The sequence below is a fragment of the Perca fluviatilis genome, chromosome 9, assembly GCF_010015445.1.
Source record: "Perca fluviatilis chromosome 9, GENO_Pfluv_1.0, whole genome shotgun sequence".
In the NCBI taxonomy this organism is placed as follows: domain Eukaryota; kingdom Metazoa; phylum Chordata; class Actinopteri; order Perciformes; family Percidae; genus Perca; species Perca fluviatilis.
The window spans coordinates 14,949,128-14,963,724 of NC_053120.1; the positions used below are offsets into that span (position 1 = coordinate 14,949,128).

Consider the following 14,597-nt stretch of genomic DNA (forward strand, 5'->3'; position numbering starts at 1 on the left):
GCCCTGTTCTGATCAAAATGAACTAAACTTTAGTGTTTTGACAGAAGGCGCTGGGTGTTCCCATGGCAACGCGACCAGGAAGTTGGACCTCAGAAGACGAGTGGAAGGGACGGTGTATTTTTACTTTTTGGCAAATAACACTAGGTTCTCGGCCAAATTACTTTGTCAAAGTTTCGGAATTTGATAGCCGAAACATTAAGGTAACATCTCCACCGTGAGTCCAGCATGATGTCTACGTCCATGAGAGCCAGTTCAGCGCCAAGTTCATCGAGGCCGGAGCCAGTGCTGGACACCAGAGGTGACGTTAGCGTAAAGTCGGGGGGAGGCTGGCTGCTTAGCTAAGCAGATGGTAGATAAACAAACAAAACATTAGTCGCTTATACTGGCACGGCACACCTCACACAGACAGTAAGTTAGGTAGCTAGATAACGTTACAGCCACAAACCTTTGCATCGGTAATTACAGTCACACGCTAACTACCGGTATTTCTCAAAGATAAATAACGTCACAAGCATAGACTGTATATTATTAATATTATTGATATAGCTACAATCTATGGTCACAAGTCACACTTTCTCCACTCAAACTAACACACCTATACACACCTCATCACAAGTATCACAACAATAGTTGTAAACAATGGATGTTGTTTACAACTATTGATGGAAAGTATAATCATTGGAAGATTAATTTGTTTTTGTGTAATTTTAAAGAAAATAGTTTCTTGAGAGAAAATAAACATTAAATCACATTGTTTGAAATGCATGGCACATCTTATCACTTATTGCTTTGCAGATTACCCAAACACTCTTCCATCCAGCTGGAATTAAAATATTTCACACAATACATATACACCTACTGGTTTGTTTAAGTTTGATTTTTTTTTTCTCTCAGTGGCAGAACTGAATTTTCAAGTCCCAGCAGAGAGCATGAAGACACAACCTCCTCCTGTCAACAACCACATCATCCCAGATGAACTGCTGGTCAGCCTTACCTCCACTGTCTGCAGCAGGAGCACACTGGGGCACACTGCACACCATCGGCACTGCAAGGTACATTCAACCTCCATTTATATCTTCACAACAGTTCACACTTGTGTTCCTAAGATGACTTTGAATACAGGGATGTGGAATCAGACGGCCGGATGCAGTCTGGCATCACCAGCTCGGACGCAAGAAATACAAGTTCTTTCTGGAGCAGCCAACGTCCCTGACTGGAGCCGGCAGGTCAGCTAGACAAACAAGACATAAGCAACATTGTTGTTGCAACTATGAAGTTTCCTCAAAGATTTCATTTGAACTAAAAATCAGTCTGTAGTGATATCTTGTAAACATGACGTGGATAAGCTGTATCAGTAGTTATTGCAACACATTTATGTGTTTTTACTCTTGACACTAATACAGGATAGGGTTAATACGAGCTCAGCTTGATTTTGATTTTGCACTTTCATAACTGGACACCTAGCACAGCCAAACAAATTTTAGGTTCTGTCTGAAATAGTTATCTTTAATCAGATAATGATATCATTGCTCTAAAATCAGGACAACAGATGTCTTTAAAAGTCTCAAATTCAGCTTGCTGCAATCTGCAGATGACCTAAAACAGCTAGATGTGCATGTTTCTTTCTTTTCTGATTGGACGGTGTCTATACAGGGATATTTCATTCCTGTGCGATGCTGTGGTAACCCAGAGGAAGACCGCACCCCTCCCACCACTGACTGAAAGGAGTGGCATTGGAGACATGCAGGTAAGATGTCTTACCTGCGGTTGACCTGTTTGGATTTGCTAGCCTTGTAAACATGTATGGCAAAAACAAGTAGGGCCTGAGAATGTGCCTTCATTTCCATTTTCAATTTATCATAATTTACCAGATAGTTTTTTTCTTAGCAGAATATGTGGTTAAACACAAAATCAAAAGCAGTAACTACAACATAACAAAATTAACCAGATGTGACAAATAAACCAGATATCCCTGCTCAACAACCACAAAACTTTATATTTGAATCTCCCAAAAGCACAAAAGGGGAAAAGGTAGACAACTATTAAAGGGATACCATGCAGATTCAAACTAGTCTGTCCATACTTTTAGATCAGTATTCCAGTAACTTGAAATTTTGTTTTAAAGTTTGGAGAGAAATTCAAATAGATTTTTCATAATCAGTAGTAGAAGGTTTTACGGTTGTCTTACAAATACTGTGATTTACTGTAGTAGTACTGACTTCAAACTCACATTTATTGCCATTCATCTATACACATCTTTCAGAACTTGAGTGTCTCAGAAAGTCTGATCCCAGAAGAATATCACATTGTGAAAAACAAAGGGCTGCGGAGCCTTGAGTTCTTTGAGGAGTGAGTCTGCTTCATTTTGTTCAAATACTTCATGTTAACTGTGCACCCTCATATTATCATTGGATTTAAACATTTCTTTCAACTTCCATGTTGCTTCTCTTCCTCAGTGCGTTCACAGTGCAGCTACAGGATGATGAGCAGAAGCTACGGGTCTTTCCTTCACTGTGAGTTAAAAAAAACATGATTTTGTCTAATTTACAGATACACTTTAGTCAAGTAGCCTTCACTGGGAGATTTTGTTGTCTGTATTAGGAATGGTACAGCTTAATAGTAGGAAATACTGTGTACTGTTAGGTCAGGGAAAGTGCTGGTAAGATAAGGGATGTGTGTATGTTCTGAGTGTCCAGGAGGCCCAGTGGCAGACTGGAAGTGGTCCAATTGATGAGGATGATGGACGACATGCTGGAGAAGGCCGGAGTGGATCAGCAGAGTGAGGAGCTGACAGAACTCTCCCAGGTAGACAGACGCAGGCTGATCTGGCCTCTGTGGCTGACACTAGTGCTGTGCTGCATTTATGTACAGAGAAAAAAACAGTGCAAGGAAATGTCTTACAGATGGAGGGTCTGCTGGAGCTGGTGCAGGTTGAGCAGAACATCTACAACATTGTATTCCATGAACTTATCAGGCAGGTCAGCGTCGGATGTGCTGAGAGAGGACAACTGCTAGCCAAACTCAGGTTAGCAGCCAATACATTAGGACAGCACCACTTGTTGAAGGAGTATCATGAGCCTTAAAACCAGATAATGGACATATGGATGTAAATAATAAAATAAAATAAAGCAAGATTCTGCAACTATGTTACCTTTTTGTTACATCAAGTTATTTCTGAAACGTATTTTGACAGATAGTTTGGAAGAAATTTGACATTTTCAGAAAATCTTTTCCAGTAATGATGCAAGGAAGCCTTTTTCCCATCAGCTCTTGTGTGTGTATGTGTCCAGACAGCGCTACCAGTCCCTGCTCGAGCGAATCCCCAGCCGTCTGAAAGCTCTACACACTGAGACAGTGGCGCAGCGGGCTCTGGACCGCCGGCTAACTGAGGAGATCCACCACATCAAGACATCCATCCAGCACCTCAACATGTACGTAGGTCAGGTCCCAGGCTGCAGGGTCATGATGAATAAAATTACTATGTGCTGTTATGCATTGGAACATGTTCATAGAGTGATTATATCTAAATAGGAAATAATAAATGCAAGAAATAAAAATAATAGCACTCTACTCATTGTGTGAATATGAGAAATGTGTTTCTGTGTGTGTGTGTGTGTGTGTGTGTGTGTGTGTGTGTGTGTGTGTGTGTTTATGGGTGTGCATCCTTTTTCTCAGGGAACTGTCCAGAATCAGAGACCATGATGCCTTTGTTTCCCAGCAGGCAGAGCGCGCTCACCTGCAGCTGGCTGGGGCTCTTGAGCAGACTCACACCAACTCAGAGTCAGTCCCTCGTAGGTCTGAATTGAACTATTGTTCATTCAGTCAAGGTCACATTTTCGTTAAGTTGATGCATTCCAAAATTCTCCAGCGTGAACATTATGAAGCTTATTTATCTGGTCGATATGAGTGATTTATTTCAAGCAAAATGTATTTATGCCTTGATCAAAAAACTATAAAAACACTGTAGAAGCAATTACTTTTACATGTACTATCTACCGGGTACTGCTATCAGTGTAACCCTGTTGTAATGTACACAGTAGTGGTTATTGAGTCCTTAATTATTACTTTTAAAACTCAAATTATAGATACGAGGGAGTAAAAAAGTGATTAAGGCACATTTTATTCTGAGATGGAGCAGCAGCAGCATTTCAGTAAGCATGCAGTGCAAAAGTACAACATGTGACCAGGTGTTCCCTTTTCAAATGGTCCATGTGCTCTTCTCAGTGTGGTCCAGGGTTACCACGAGCTGTATGAGCTGCAGAGGGGTCGCCTTGAGGCTCAGTTGCTCCAGATGACTGAGGAGAGAGACTGCTGGAGCCAGCTCACCTTCTGCCTCGCCCTCAAGGTGTGTGAGCCATGATGGAGTTTCTTTCTTTCAATTGGACTTTCATGTGATGGTGCTGGTGTGCTGTTATGCAGAATAGATAATAGTATAACTGACTTTGGCTTGTGGAATCAGAAGGAATGCGAAAGATATCAACATGGATTGTTTTATTATATGGGTAGTAGTTTTGCATTGCCAGACCCTCCTCCACAACGCTGCGGAGGAGGGTCTGGCTAGTCCACACAGCATTCCGGGAGGGGAGAAAAACGTGCTCTGGTTTATTGGCATTTTAATTCCTTCGATTTGTCTTATTTCTTTAAACCAATCCCTAAATTGTAGCACCTCTGCACAGAAAATCAGCCTCGGGAAGGAACTTGTTTTGGTGGAACATGTGTACGTTCAAAAGTTGTTTTAGACATGCAACAGAAAACTCAGATTGGACAGATAGTCTAGCTAGCAGTCTTGATGTGAGGGACATCCAGCGGAATTTCCGACGGCACCCGAACAATCCCGGAATTGGAATATCGTCCATATAGACTATATGTATAGATATGGCTCACTTGGTTGCTCACTATGATTTATGGGTTGTAAGGATCAGATTTTTCTGTGATCATCAGGTGATCAGTGTGAAGAAGCTGCAGCTGATCAGTCGGCTGCATATCATCGAGCAGAACTGGTTCAAGACAGCTGAGCACTGCAGCCTTTACCTCACTCTGAAGGTAACAATTCAGTTCCTATTTCTGAAACACTTTTTGTATTGCTCATGGTAAAAACACCAAACGCCCCAGATGACTCTTTGGAAATATCCCTGGTGGTTCAATTACACTCTGACTATGACAGTGACCATCCTGCTGTAGGACACAGAGGACCTGAATATCATCATGGAGCTTAGTGACTACTGGAAGGAGCAGCTGACTGCTTTCATGTCCCAGCTGAAGAAGACTGAGCATGCTCAGTGTGAACAGATCAGTGCAATCCAGCAAGGCATCGCCAAGTGGCTCGCCTTCTGCACCACACAGAACAAGTAAGGACAAGCAAAGACAAAGTACCATCAGTTATAGAAGAAAGGATTTTCTGGAAAACCCAGTAGCCTATAGTGTCGATAACCAGCAGTTATTGAGAGCAATTTATGGAAGAGGTGATGATCACTGTGTGTATTTTGCCAAATGCTCTTACTCTCTTTCAAGGTGTCCTACCCCAAAATATGAGAAAGCTTCATTGGAAAAGATTCATGCTGATTTGAAGCAGTGGTCAAATGTAAGACAGTAAATTTACTTCCTCTGTCGATGTTTTTTCTCATTGTGGTCATTGATGTTATCTATCTGATGTATTGAACACTTGATGTTTACACAGTCTTTCAACCAGGACTAACTAGTATGTTGTTTTTAAGCATGTCTAAGGTATTTTTCTGTCTCATAAGGTAGTGGCCATTTTGGCATCCTTCTTTTAGATTATATTCCAAATATCTAGTGGATATGTTAAAATGAGTTTCATACGGTATGTCTAGTCAACAGCAAATTTTCTTTTGTTGTCCTAAAGTCCTCATCTGTCTTCCTTTACTCTGCAGACATTGGCCCTCCTGTGTGACCACTACCAAGGTGAGAAGCTGCTTTTCTGCCAGCAGACACTGAACGAGCTTGGCCGTGTCCAGGAAAGATGGCTGAATATGAGCCTTGAGCTGTTCAGAAGACACCCTCTTCCTGATGGTGAACCCCGTGAAGGCCAACAGGCCCTAAGAGAGCTGGAAAGGGTCCTATCTGATCTCCTCAAACAGCTGGACACCCAGATCACTGGAGAGAATGGTGAGGGCTGATAATAGACAACATTTTGAATCATTTTAAATGAGCTAGAAACTGTGATTTTAGTGCCTACAGACAGGTAAGTAAAGTATACACTTTTACCTGGCACTGCTTTAGTTTTTGCTTGACTGTTTTCCAAAAGGATATCTGTAAATGAACAAAACTGCTGAAATCTGCAAAATCAGGACCTTGGTGAATGTCACGGTGTGTGCTCCTGACACACACAACACACACACACACACACACACACACACACACACACACACACACACACACACACACACACACACACACACACACACACACACACACACACAAGCTATAGTCACAGAATCTTCCTATATCTGTCTTTAGTATTTTTCCTATTATTTTTTATATATTTTTAGTAAAATGCTTAGACAAAAGCATCAAAACCTTAAAGGTCCCATGACATGGTGCTCTTTGGATGCTTTTATATAGACCTTAGTGGTCCCCTAATACTGTATCTGAAGTCTATTTCCCGAAATTCAGCCTTGGTGTAGAATTACAGCCACTAGAGCCAGTCCCATAATGAGCTTTCCTTAGTATGTGCCATTTCTGTGTCTGTAGTTACTGAGGGGGAGAGAGGGGGGGGGGGCAAGGTGGAGGGTGGGGGTGTGGCCTTGACCAACTGCCACTTTGCTTGTTTGAAAGCAATGATGTCTCTCTCTCATGGGTGGGCCAAATTCTCTGGGCGGGCAAAGCAGAGAAAAGGGAGGTAACCAGATCGGCCCATCTGAGCTTTCATTTTCTCAAAGGCAGAGCAGGATACCCAGGGCTCGGTTTACACCTATCACCATTTCTAGCCACTGGGGGACCATAGCCAGGCTAGGGGAACGCATATTAATGTTAAAAAAACATTTAAAAAAAAGTGAAATTTTCATGCCATGGGACCTTTAACTTTTGTAACCATCAACAACAAAGGCAAAAGTACAAACAAGTTTTCTGCTTTGCAATTCTGCAACACACTTCCTGCAAACGCTACACAATACATTACATTAGACACTTTGTTCAAGAATGAAAACTCTTGCAATCATTGGGAAAATACTTCTATTCAAAATGCAAAACACTATCTGAAATTGGCAACACACCCAAACACATGAAAACACTTTGACAGTAAGTGAACACAAATCAGTTTGAACCTCAGCACTATAAATAGACTTCAGGTGAACTCACTTCTTTTGTGATACGGCGCGCAAGGCGATATTTCCCCCGTTGCCTAACCAGGGATGATATTGCTGTGATTTGAATGAGGTGATGTGGCCAGACCCTAACATAAGGTGGGATCTATAAACCATCCACCTCATCCTTTACAAAAAATGTTTTATTTACCATTGCTCTGTAATCTACTGCAATTATGTTATTGTTTGTTTATAGTAACATATTCTATGGATTATTTACTGTAATTCTACTTTTCTTTGTGTTTTTTGTTGTAAAAACCTGCAGTGGGAAAAAATAAACTATATATTTTTTCTGAAGCCTTTCTATTTTTGCGTTCATTGAAATATAAGTAGCGGTTCTGTACTAGATCAATCTTTTACAAAAGCCTGTATAAGAAAATAGGTATACAAAGTACTAAAGAGAGCAGTGTTTTGTATAATGTACATCAGTGTGTTGTTGCTGCTTTGAAAGAGTAATTGAAGTCTTGCACGTGTGTCTTATTTTGTTGCAAAAATGCCATTTTGAAAATGGATTGTTACGTTTTGATTGCAGAGTTTCGTTTTGACATCGAAGTGAGACATTTCTCTCCAAGTGTTGTGTCTTATTTGGCTTGTATGAAGAGTTTTGACACAATGAGTCACATTCTGCGACAAGTGTGTGAGCAATCACCAAAAGCTGTAATGGGTCTCATTATAATCCTTAAGATATGGACTTAAGTGTTGAAACTGATATGAGCCATGCTGTTTCAGGGATCCACGGAGAGATCATGTCACTGCTCGGGTTGATGGAGTCCCGAATTTCCAAGCTTGGTGCAGTGATTGGACGGACAGAGATGATGTCTATCTCTGACTGGCTGAAGATGGAGAAGGCACTGCGCGATTGGCAGAGTTTGGCTGAAAAAGCCTTTCCGAACGTCTCCAGCACAAACACAGAGAACGAAAAGGACAAAAACAAGCTTGACATATAGTAAGTTGGGCTAAACTATTGGATTGAATGAAAAAGCAGAGGCCTAATTTATCAGCATTCTGTAGATAAGTTTGTAAATATACTCCTAGGATGAAACATTTTGAATGTTCTTCAGTGCAAGAAATTTGGTGTTCTGTATGTGTTTGTGAATCTAACACTTGTGATCTGTGATCTATTATGAGACGAAATTAAGACTGTGTTTTAATTCTGAAATTTAAATATTCCCGTTTATGTTGTGTGTGTTTGTTTGTTCAACCAGTACAGACACAGAAAAGGTGTTAGACAATGTGCAGCAGTTCATAACCAGCTTGTCCAACTTCACTGATGGTGAGAAGCAGAGACTTAGTGAGGAGGTCAGTACCAACCAGGTTTAGTCAACACACATTTTGAAAAGGTTTCAAAACTACAATGTCACTTAAGTGCATTTCTATCAAGTGTTTTGGAGCAAACCCATCAGCTCTATGAATGTGATGCTCAGATATTGCACAGATAATACATCCGAATAAAAAAAAACTCTTAAGATGTTGTTACTTAGCAACTTGTATATGTGACCAAAAATAACCACATTTACTACATTATATATGTAATGAATGTGTTTGTTTGCTTTAATGTTACATGGTGCTTCGCTTGAGTTTTTGTGTTTCCTCTCCGCCCAGGTCAGTTCTATTCACATGGCTCAGACCCGCTGGATGTTGGAGCTGTTGCTCCTCATGGTACCTGACCATAGCGAGGACCACAACCAAGAACAGGAACACCAATACATTACAAACATCTCACTACAGACACTGGATGAGGATGCCAAGATGCTGGCTGAGAAACTGAACCTTTTTTCCACATACATCAGCAGGTACCAGAAGTTTTTACCCGTTTTTACAATTTGCTGTTAGGCAGATGCTGTTAACCAGAGTAACTAACAATTAGTGCATGGTACAATAAGTAAACACTGTTGTCTTACAGTATTTAAATTAATTTTACTACAGAGGGCAGTGATAACCTCTTTATGTTATACATACTAACTAACAACACAGAAATGAAATGATGGCTAAAGTATGTTTAGTAACTTTAAGGTTGAATGGATCAGCACAGGTGGATTTTCTTCAGGATTTTCTCACGAGGAAATGTTTTTTTGTGACTCCAGCTCTTGCAAACTGATTCTGGAGGAGCAGATTCTGCAGAATTCACATGACGTAGAGGCTGAAAATGAGATGAATGAGTGCAAAAAGCTACAGGTAAACAAAGTTCTGATGCAGAATTAAATAAATAGCATAGAACAGATAGTATCAAACCTAATTTCAATTTTGAGACCGAACAGCAGCTCTGTTTTACTACTCGTGTGTTCAAACAATACAAACCTCCAGAGCCATACTGCAATTACAGACTAGGGTAAGATAAGCTAAGCAAACCTACATAAGTACTGTGGTGTGTGTTGTTATGTCCGTCCTCAGAGGGAGTGCATTGATTTGGTGGAGACCTGTATAATCCTGCGCTCAGGATTGAGAGGCGGTCCTGTGGAGCTGCCCGTCCGACAGGCTGACCCCGGCTCCAGCAGTGATGTCCCTGTCTCTCCAGCAGACAGCATGGTGAGGAGTTGACTGAGACATTTTTTATTAGTGTGGCCCTGGCTACAGTATAAAACTAAAATAAAGTGTTGTTGTTGTTGTCCAGCAGGGGGAGCTAACGGTTTGTGAAAGCCCAGTGGTGAAGCTGATTAGCTATGATGGAAACATTACACAAAGAAAGCTGGGAGAGAGCAGTGTCCACCTGAATGGGGTCAGACAATGAAATCACAATTTTTTTCAGTGTTAGTGGCATGCCTTTAACTGTGTATAGAGTTGAATAATCTGCCTATCTGTCTCTGTCTGTCAGCCTGAGCTGGTTGTATGCCCAACAACAGAAGAAGCCCAGAAAGCTTTTAGTGATCTGACCACGGTAGGATTGCTGCAGCAGGAACTGCAGTAAGTTAACTTTCTTATCGTTGAGTGGAACACATGTATTTTTGTAATGCTGTGATTATATATATATATATATATATATCAATCATGTCACCTTTTAGTGTTTTTCTTCCCCTTATGTTCTCCCAAACTGTCAAAAAGGGACGATATCAATGTATATCCAGTTTGTCCATGTACTCGCTGGCTATTGGCTCAATTGTGTCACACAGGAATTGTAGTTTCTTTATTGTTTAAAATAACCACTGGGAAGCTTGCATGACCAGCATTTACCAGTACCACCATGGCTAAACATCCATGCTTTTGTATTACTTCTCATAATTAGTCAGAAAGACAATTTTACACCTCTCAGACTTGGAGTTTAGTAAGCAAAATCCCATCAGAAGGGCAACAAACAAATAATTATACAAATGTTTCTGTCGAGTTCAGTAACCATAAAGCATTGTGGAAATAAGTTTGTTGAATGTCCACACATCAGCTAGTCTCACATTGCCAGACCTTCCTCCACAGCGCTGCGGAGGAGGGTCTGGCGAGTCCACACAGCATTCCGGGATGGGAGAGAAATGTGCTCTGGTTTATTGGCATTTCTTTAAACCGATCACAATCGTCTTGGGCGGCGCTAAGCCACGTAAGGCGTTTTAGTCATGCAACAGAAAACTCAGATTGGACAGATAGTCTGCTAGCTATCTCGATTTACCCTGCAGAGATCTGAGGAGCAGTTAACCATAGTCCTCATAAATCGACCGGAGTTTAAAATGCCAACACAAAGAAAGCCCTAGGTAACAGACATCCGGCCTAAATGAGGGACATCAGCCGAGTGTCTGTGGTTGTTCAGAAATGGCCTTTTATTTACTTGCGGATGTGCAAAGGACACCCATGTTAGAGTTCTTTCCATATGTGTATCAGGGATTCAGAGCTGCGGGTCCAGAGTACCGAGCAGCGAGCACTGAAGGCTGAGGAAGCCCTGCAGTCAGCGTTGGAGAAGATTCAGGATCTGGAGAGACAACTGCAGGGTCGGTCTAGTCTGGAGCCCAAAAGAAGTGAAGGTACCGACTAAACAAAAAAACTCGACAAACTTTTAACTGAGACAGAGAGAAAGTAACAGTAAAAGTATTAAAGCTTAAGGTGGTACATGTCTTTATTTGTGTTTCAGAGAAAAAGAAAACCCCACCACCTTCCCCACCACCAGTAACACCCCCAGCTCCTCCAAAGATAACCGCCTCTGAAGCCAAACAAACAAGCAGCACCAAAAAGAACAAGAAACGGTGATCTGACATGGGATCAGGAGGTGTTACAACTTCTTATGTATGTATGGGACTGTCCAGTTATTTGTAAAATCGCTTTTAGGGTTTTACGTTTCATTTGTTTTTTTTGTGTTGTTGCACTCCATCACAATCACATCCATAAGGGAAAGGGTATTATGACTTCTGATGCACATTACCAACACATGTACTGTCTCAAAAGTTTATAAGATAGTGTAGCACACAGGAAGAAAAACAACTAGAATAACCAAGAAGCATCATTCACCAGCACTACCTTTCAAGTATAAGATATTTCCAGTATCGGGAGGTTGTCCAATATTCAGACTGCTTGGCTGTTGTATGAGAATGGATATAGTGATGTTGCCATTTATATAACGACATGCTGTGGTTTTGTTCAACCTTGTGATATTGGTTTTTGTTTCCTTCCAAAAAATAAAGTTTCTGCATTACATTTGAAAAAGTTAGACTTTTCTGGACCTTTATTATCAAAACATGGAAATTGTCAAATTGTTACACAAACCCAGTTACCCTACAGTAGATGCTCTCAAACCCTTCATAGCGAAAGCACATCAATACACTTATTATGAACTCTTATTTTAAATTGCACTTAAATAAAAAATCATTTAGCTTGGAAGTTACTTTCTTAAACATGATCATAATCTCCTGAAACGCTACCATTTCAACAATAATAAGCTTTCATGTCATTACAATCTGTCACATCATTGGCGAGTCTGTATCTGGTTCCCCCTCCGTCGTCCCTCCCTCTCCTTCCACAGAAAGGGGAGGGGGGGGTGGTAGGGATGAGAGATCAGGGTTGATGCCGAGAAGATCTGGGGGGAGTGGAAGGACCAGGGCAGGATGGAGGAGACGGAGGGAAGCCCTGAACCCCTCCCAGGCATCTCTCTCCCCCTCTGCTGCATTTACCTGGAGGAAAGACGGACTGCTGTTGGAAACACGTTTGCTTTACAAATACTGCTGAGAACGCAGAAACGACAGAGGCTGAGGTAAACTTCAGTTGGCAGGCTAAACCAAGGCTACGCAAGGCTGGAAAAACAGAAAAATGGTTTGAAATGGAAACGGAAACTATGGTGCATTGGGCAGCGTGTTGGAAGACTTTGGAACAGAGATCAGCCACTGGCTTTCTTTGCTGTCAGCTACTGTCTTTTATACTACCACGAGGATTTGCCAAAGTTAGACATTTTCTAATTGTACACATAGAATTATACTGAGGGAAGACTATCTATTTTCCAAAGGTTTTAGAAATAATGCTGATAATAATTAAGTTCCTTAGTTAGTTTAATCTTTAGTTAAATGCAATATTTGACAAAGCGTTAAGATATAAAACAATACACATTAGCTTATAAAAAGCTGGTATAGTTACTCACTCTGACCTGGTGTTGTCTCTTGGCCTCGGCCTCTGCAGCCAAACTCTGCTGTAACTCCACAGGAAAACTGAGCTCATCTCTGACAGAAAATCAAACACAAGCCTGGTCAGCAGGAAGATCACAGCACACTACAAATCTCTACATTACTCTTTGCTGTTTACCGGGAAAAATCAAAGCTTTCAGAGGAAAAATACTTTGCCCACTCATGCATTTTTTTCATAAGCACTGCTACCGTGTAATATTGTACAAATCAGCCTCTTTCTTTTGGGCTGAAAGGGTTCTTTAAAACTCATCTTGTTTCTCTTTAGCCATTTAAAGTATCAGCTGTTATTATGAGGTTTTGCTGTCAGGCCCTGTGTGAGCTTTTTCCTGCAGCCACTGTTTTGCACAAGTATTCAACAATCAAATGGTATCTTCAGTCTTACATGTCTGCTCTCTCCACCCTGATGCCCCAGCGGCAAGCAACAGAGTCAACAGCTGCTTGTATCTGCTGTCCGATCCTCCTCCTGTGCAGCAGGATGTGGCTGAATGTGTGTTGGGCGAGAATGTCTCTGACCACTGACTGGACCAGAGTCGGCAGCACCGTGGTCAGACTGGACAGAGCCGTGCTGCACAAAGCCACGTTCTCTATCTGGTAATAACACACTGCACTCAGTTCTGGCCTCACCAAGTCCTTTGTCACCACCTGGGTACAGACGTATAAGAAGTCAGCAGTCTAATGCAATTAAATCCTTATCATTCTTTGGTTAATTAGTTTGGGGGGGCGGGGGGTGGTATGTCAGTTGTGTTTTTGTTTATTGTTTCTTACCCTGTGGGGAGGAACCTTCAGCATTTTCAGTCGGATGTCGACCTTGTGACACACGTCAAGGATTGGGAGGTAGAAAAGAAGGCCTAGAGAGAGGAGGGAGAAGGGTTTGATCTAAGGACAGATTTCTAAAATTAAATTTTTTATATTATAATTTTCCTATTATGTTTGTATGATAGAAAACATGCAGATGATTTTGAATTGTAGGGTGTCCAAAAACTGACACACATCCTCAGAATTGGCAAGTCAACTGTAAAAAATAGAAAAATAAAAATGGTAATTGGTGACAACCTGGTCCTCTAGGTTTTCCACGCAGTAGGTGACCCAGTCTGAAGATCACAGCTCTCTCATGCTCCCTCACTACCTGTCACTCAAAATGACAGACATCAGTCAGTAGGCAGTTTCCAATTGACATACAACAGAAGAAGGCCAGCTTTTACGACACTAACATTGTTGTGTTGGCTGTTAAATCTAGTACGCTGAATTAGAAATTAAACAAAGGCTATGAGGTGAAAATGCTAACTCTTTAAAATAGCCCATTTTCATTCTAAAAATCCCCAATATTCACTATTTATTCCAATTATTGTACTTATTGTCAAGGTGGAAAATGTGGAAACAATTTTTACCATTAGGAGACGTCTTAGATTAAACCTGAATGATACAATTTTCACCCTTTATGACCCTTTAACTCCATCACAAACTGCATGTGTCTTAGTTGTTTTTCCTTGACCTAATAATTTGCATTTTTGTTGAAGAAATCACATAGATTATTGTGTAGTGTTTGGTTTCTGTAAGGTCTGTGGTGTAGTTCGTACTTTGACACAGAACCAGATGGAAAGAGGAAGGAAGAGCAGAACCAGAGCCAAGACGAAGACCATCAGCAGCCACTCAAACACTCCCAGGCTCTTGCGCTTCAGACCTGCAGAGA

The 14,597-nt window shown here is 41.2% G+C and overlaps 2 protein-coding genes across 6 annotated transcripts in view; one reads left to right on the forward strand and one right to left on the reverse strand.

The window, feature by feature from the left end:
• Nucleotides 1-40: 40 nt before the first annotated feature.
• Nucleotides 41-12,110, forward strand: axdnd1 (axonemal dynein light chain domain containing 1). 3 transcript variants are annotated; one of them, XM_039812289.1, is made up of 24 exons: nt 41-298; nt 895-1,052; nt 1,123-1,226; nt 1,654-1,747; nt 2,264-2,349; nt 2,457-2,513; nt 2,697-2,805; nt 2,904-3,025; nt 3,291-3,431; nt 3,676-3,795; nt 4,225-4,345; nt 4,942-5,043; nt 5,182-5,348; nt 5,512-5,581; nt 5,892-6,126; nt 8,052-8,268; nt 8,528-8,621; nt 8,925-9,115; nt 9,407-9,497; nt 9,714-9,848; nt 9,934-10,038; nt 10,135-10,223; nt 11,124-11,263; nt 11,371-12,110. In XM_039812289.1, exons 1-24 carry the CDS (start codon nt 226-228, stop codon nt 11,484-11,486), a joined length of 2,937 nt encoding a protein of 978 aa, XP_039668223.1. In that variant the 5' UTR covers nt 41-225; the 3' UTR covers nt 11,487-12,110. The 3 variants fall into 3 exon arrangements, with proteins under 3 accessions (XP_039668223.1, XP_039668224.1, XP_039668225.1); XM_039812290.1 differs by having other exon boundaries at nt 45-298; nt 3,676-3,780; XM_039812291.1 differs by having other exon boundaries at nt 276-349.
• nphs2 (NPHS2 stomatin family member, podocin) overlaps nt 11,937-14,597 on the reverse strand; it is a 5,962-nt gene continuing 3,301 nt past the window's right edge. For 2 of the 3 annotated variants that reach the window (XM_039812303.1, XM_039812300.1), the window contains 6 exons: nt 14,485-14,588; nt 13,961-14,033; nt 13,673-13,755; nt 13,290-13,549; nt 12,865-12,943; nt 11,937-12,403 (listed from right to left, as the gene is read on the reverse strand). In XM_039812303.1, coding sequence (XP_039668237.1) covers nt 12,194-12,403; nt 12,865-12,943; nt 13,290-13,549; nt 13,673-13,755; nt 13,961-14,033; nt 14,485-14,588 — 809 coding nt within the window. In that variant the 3' untranslated portion in view covers nt 11,937-12,193. The remainder of the gene's footprint in view (nt 12,404-12,864; nt 12,944-13,289; nt 13,550-13,672; nt 13,756-13,960; nt 14,034-14,484; nt 14,589-14,597) is intronic. The other variant, XM_039812302.1, reaches the window with a different exon arrangement.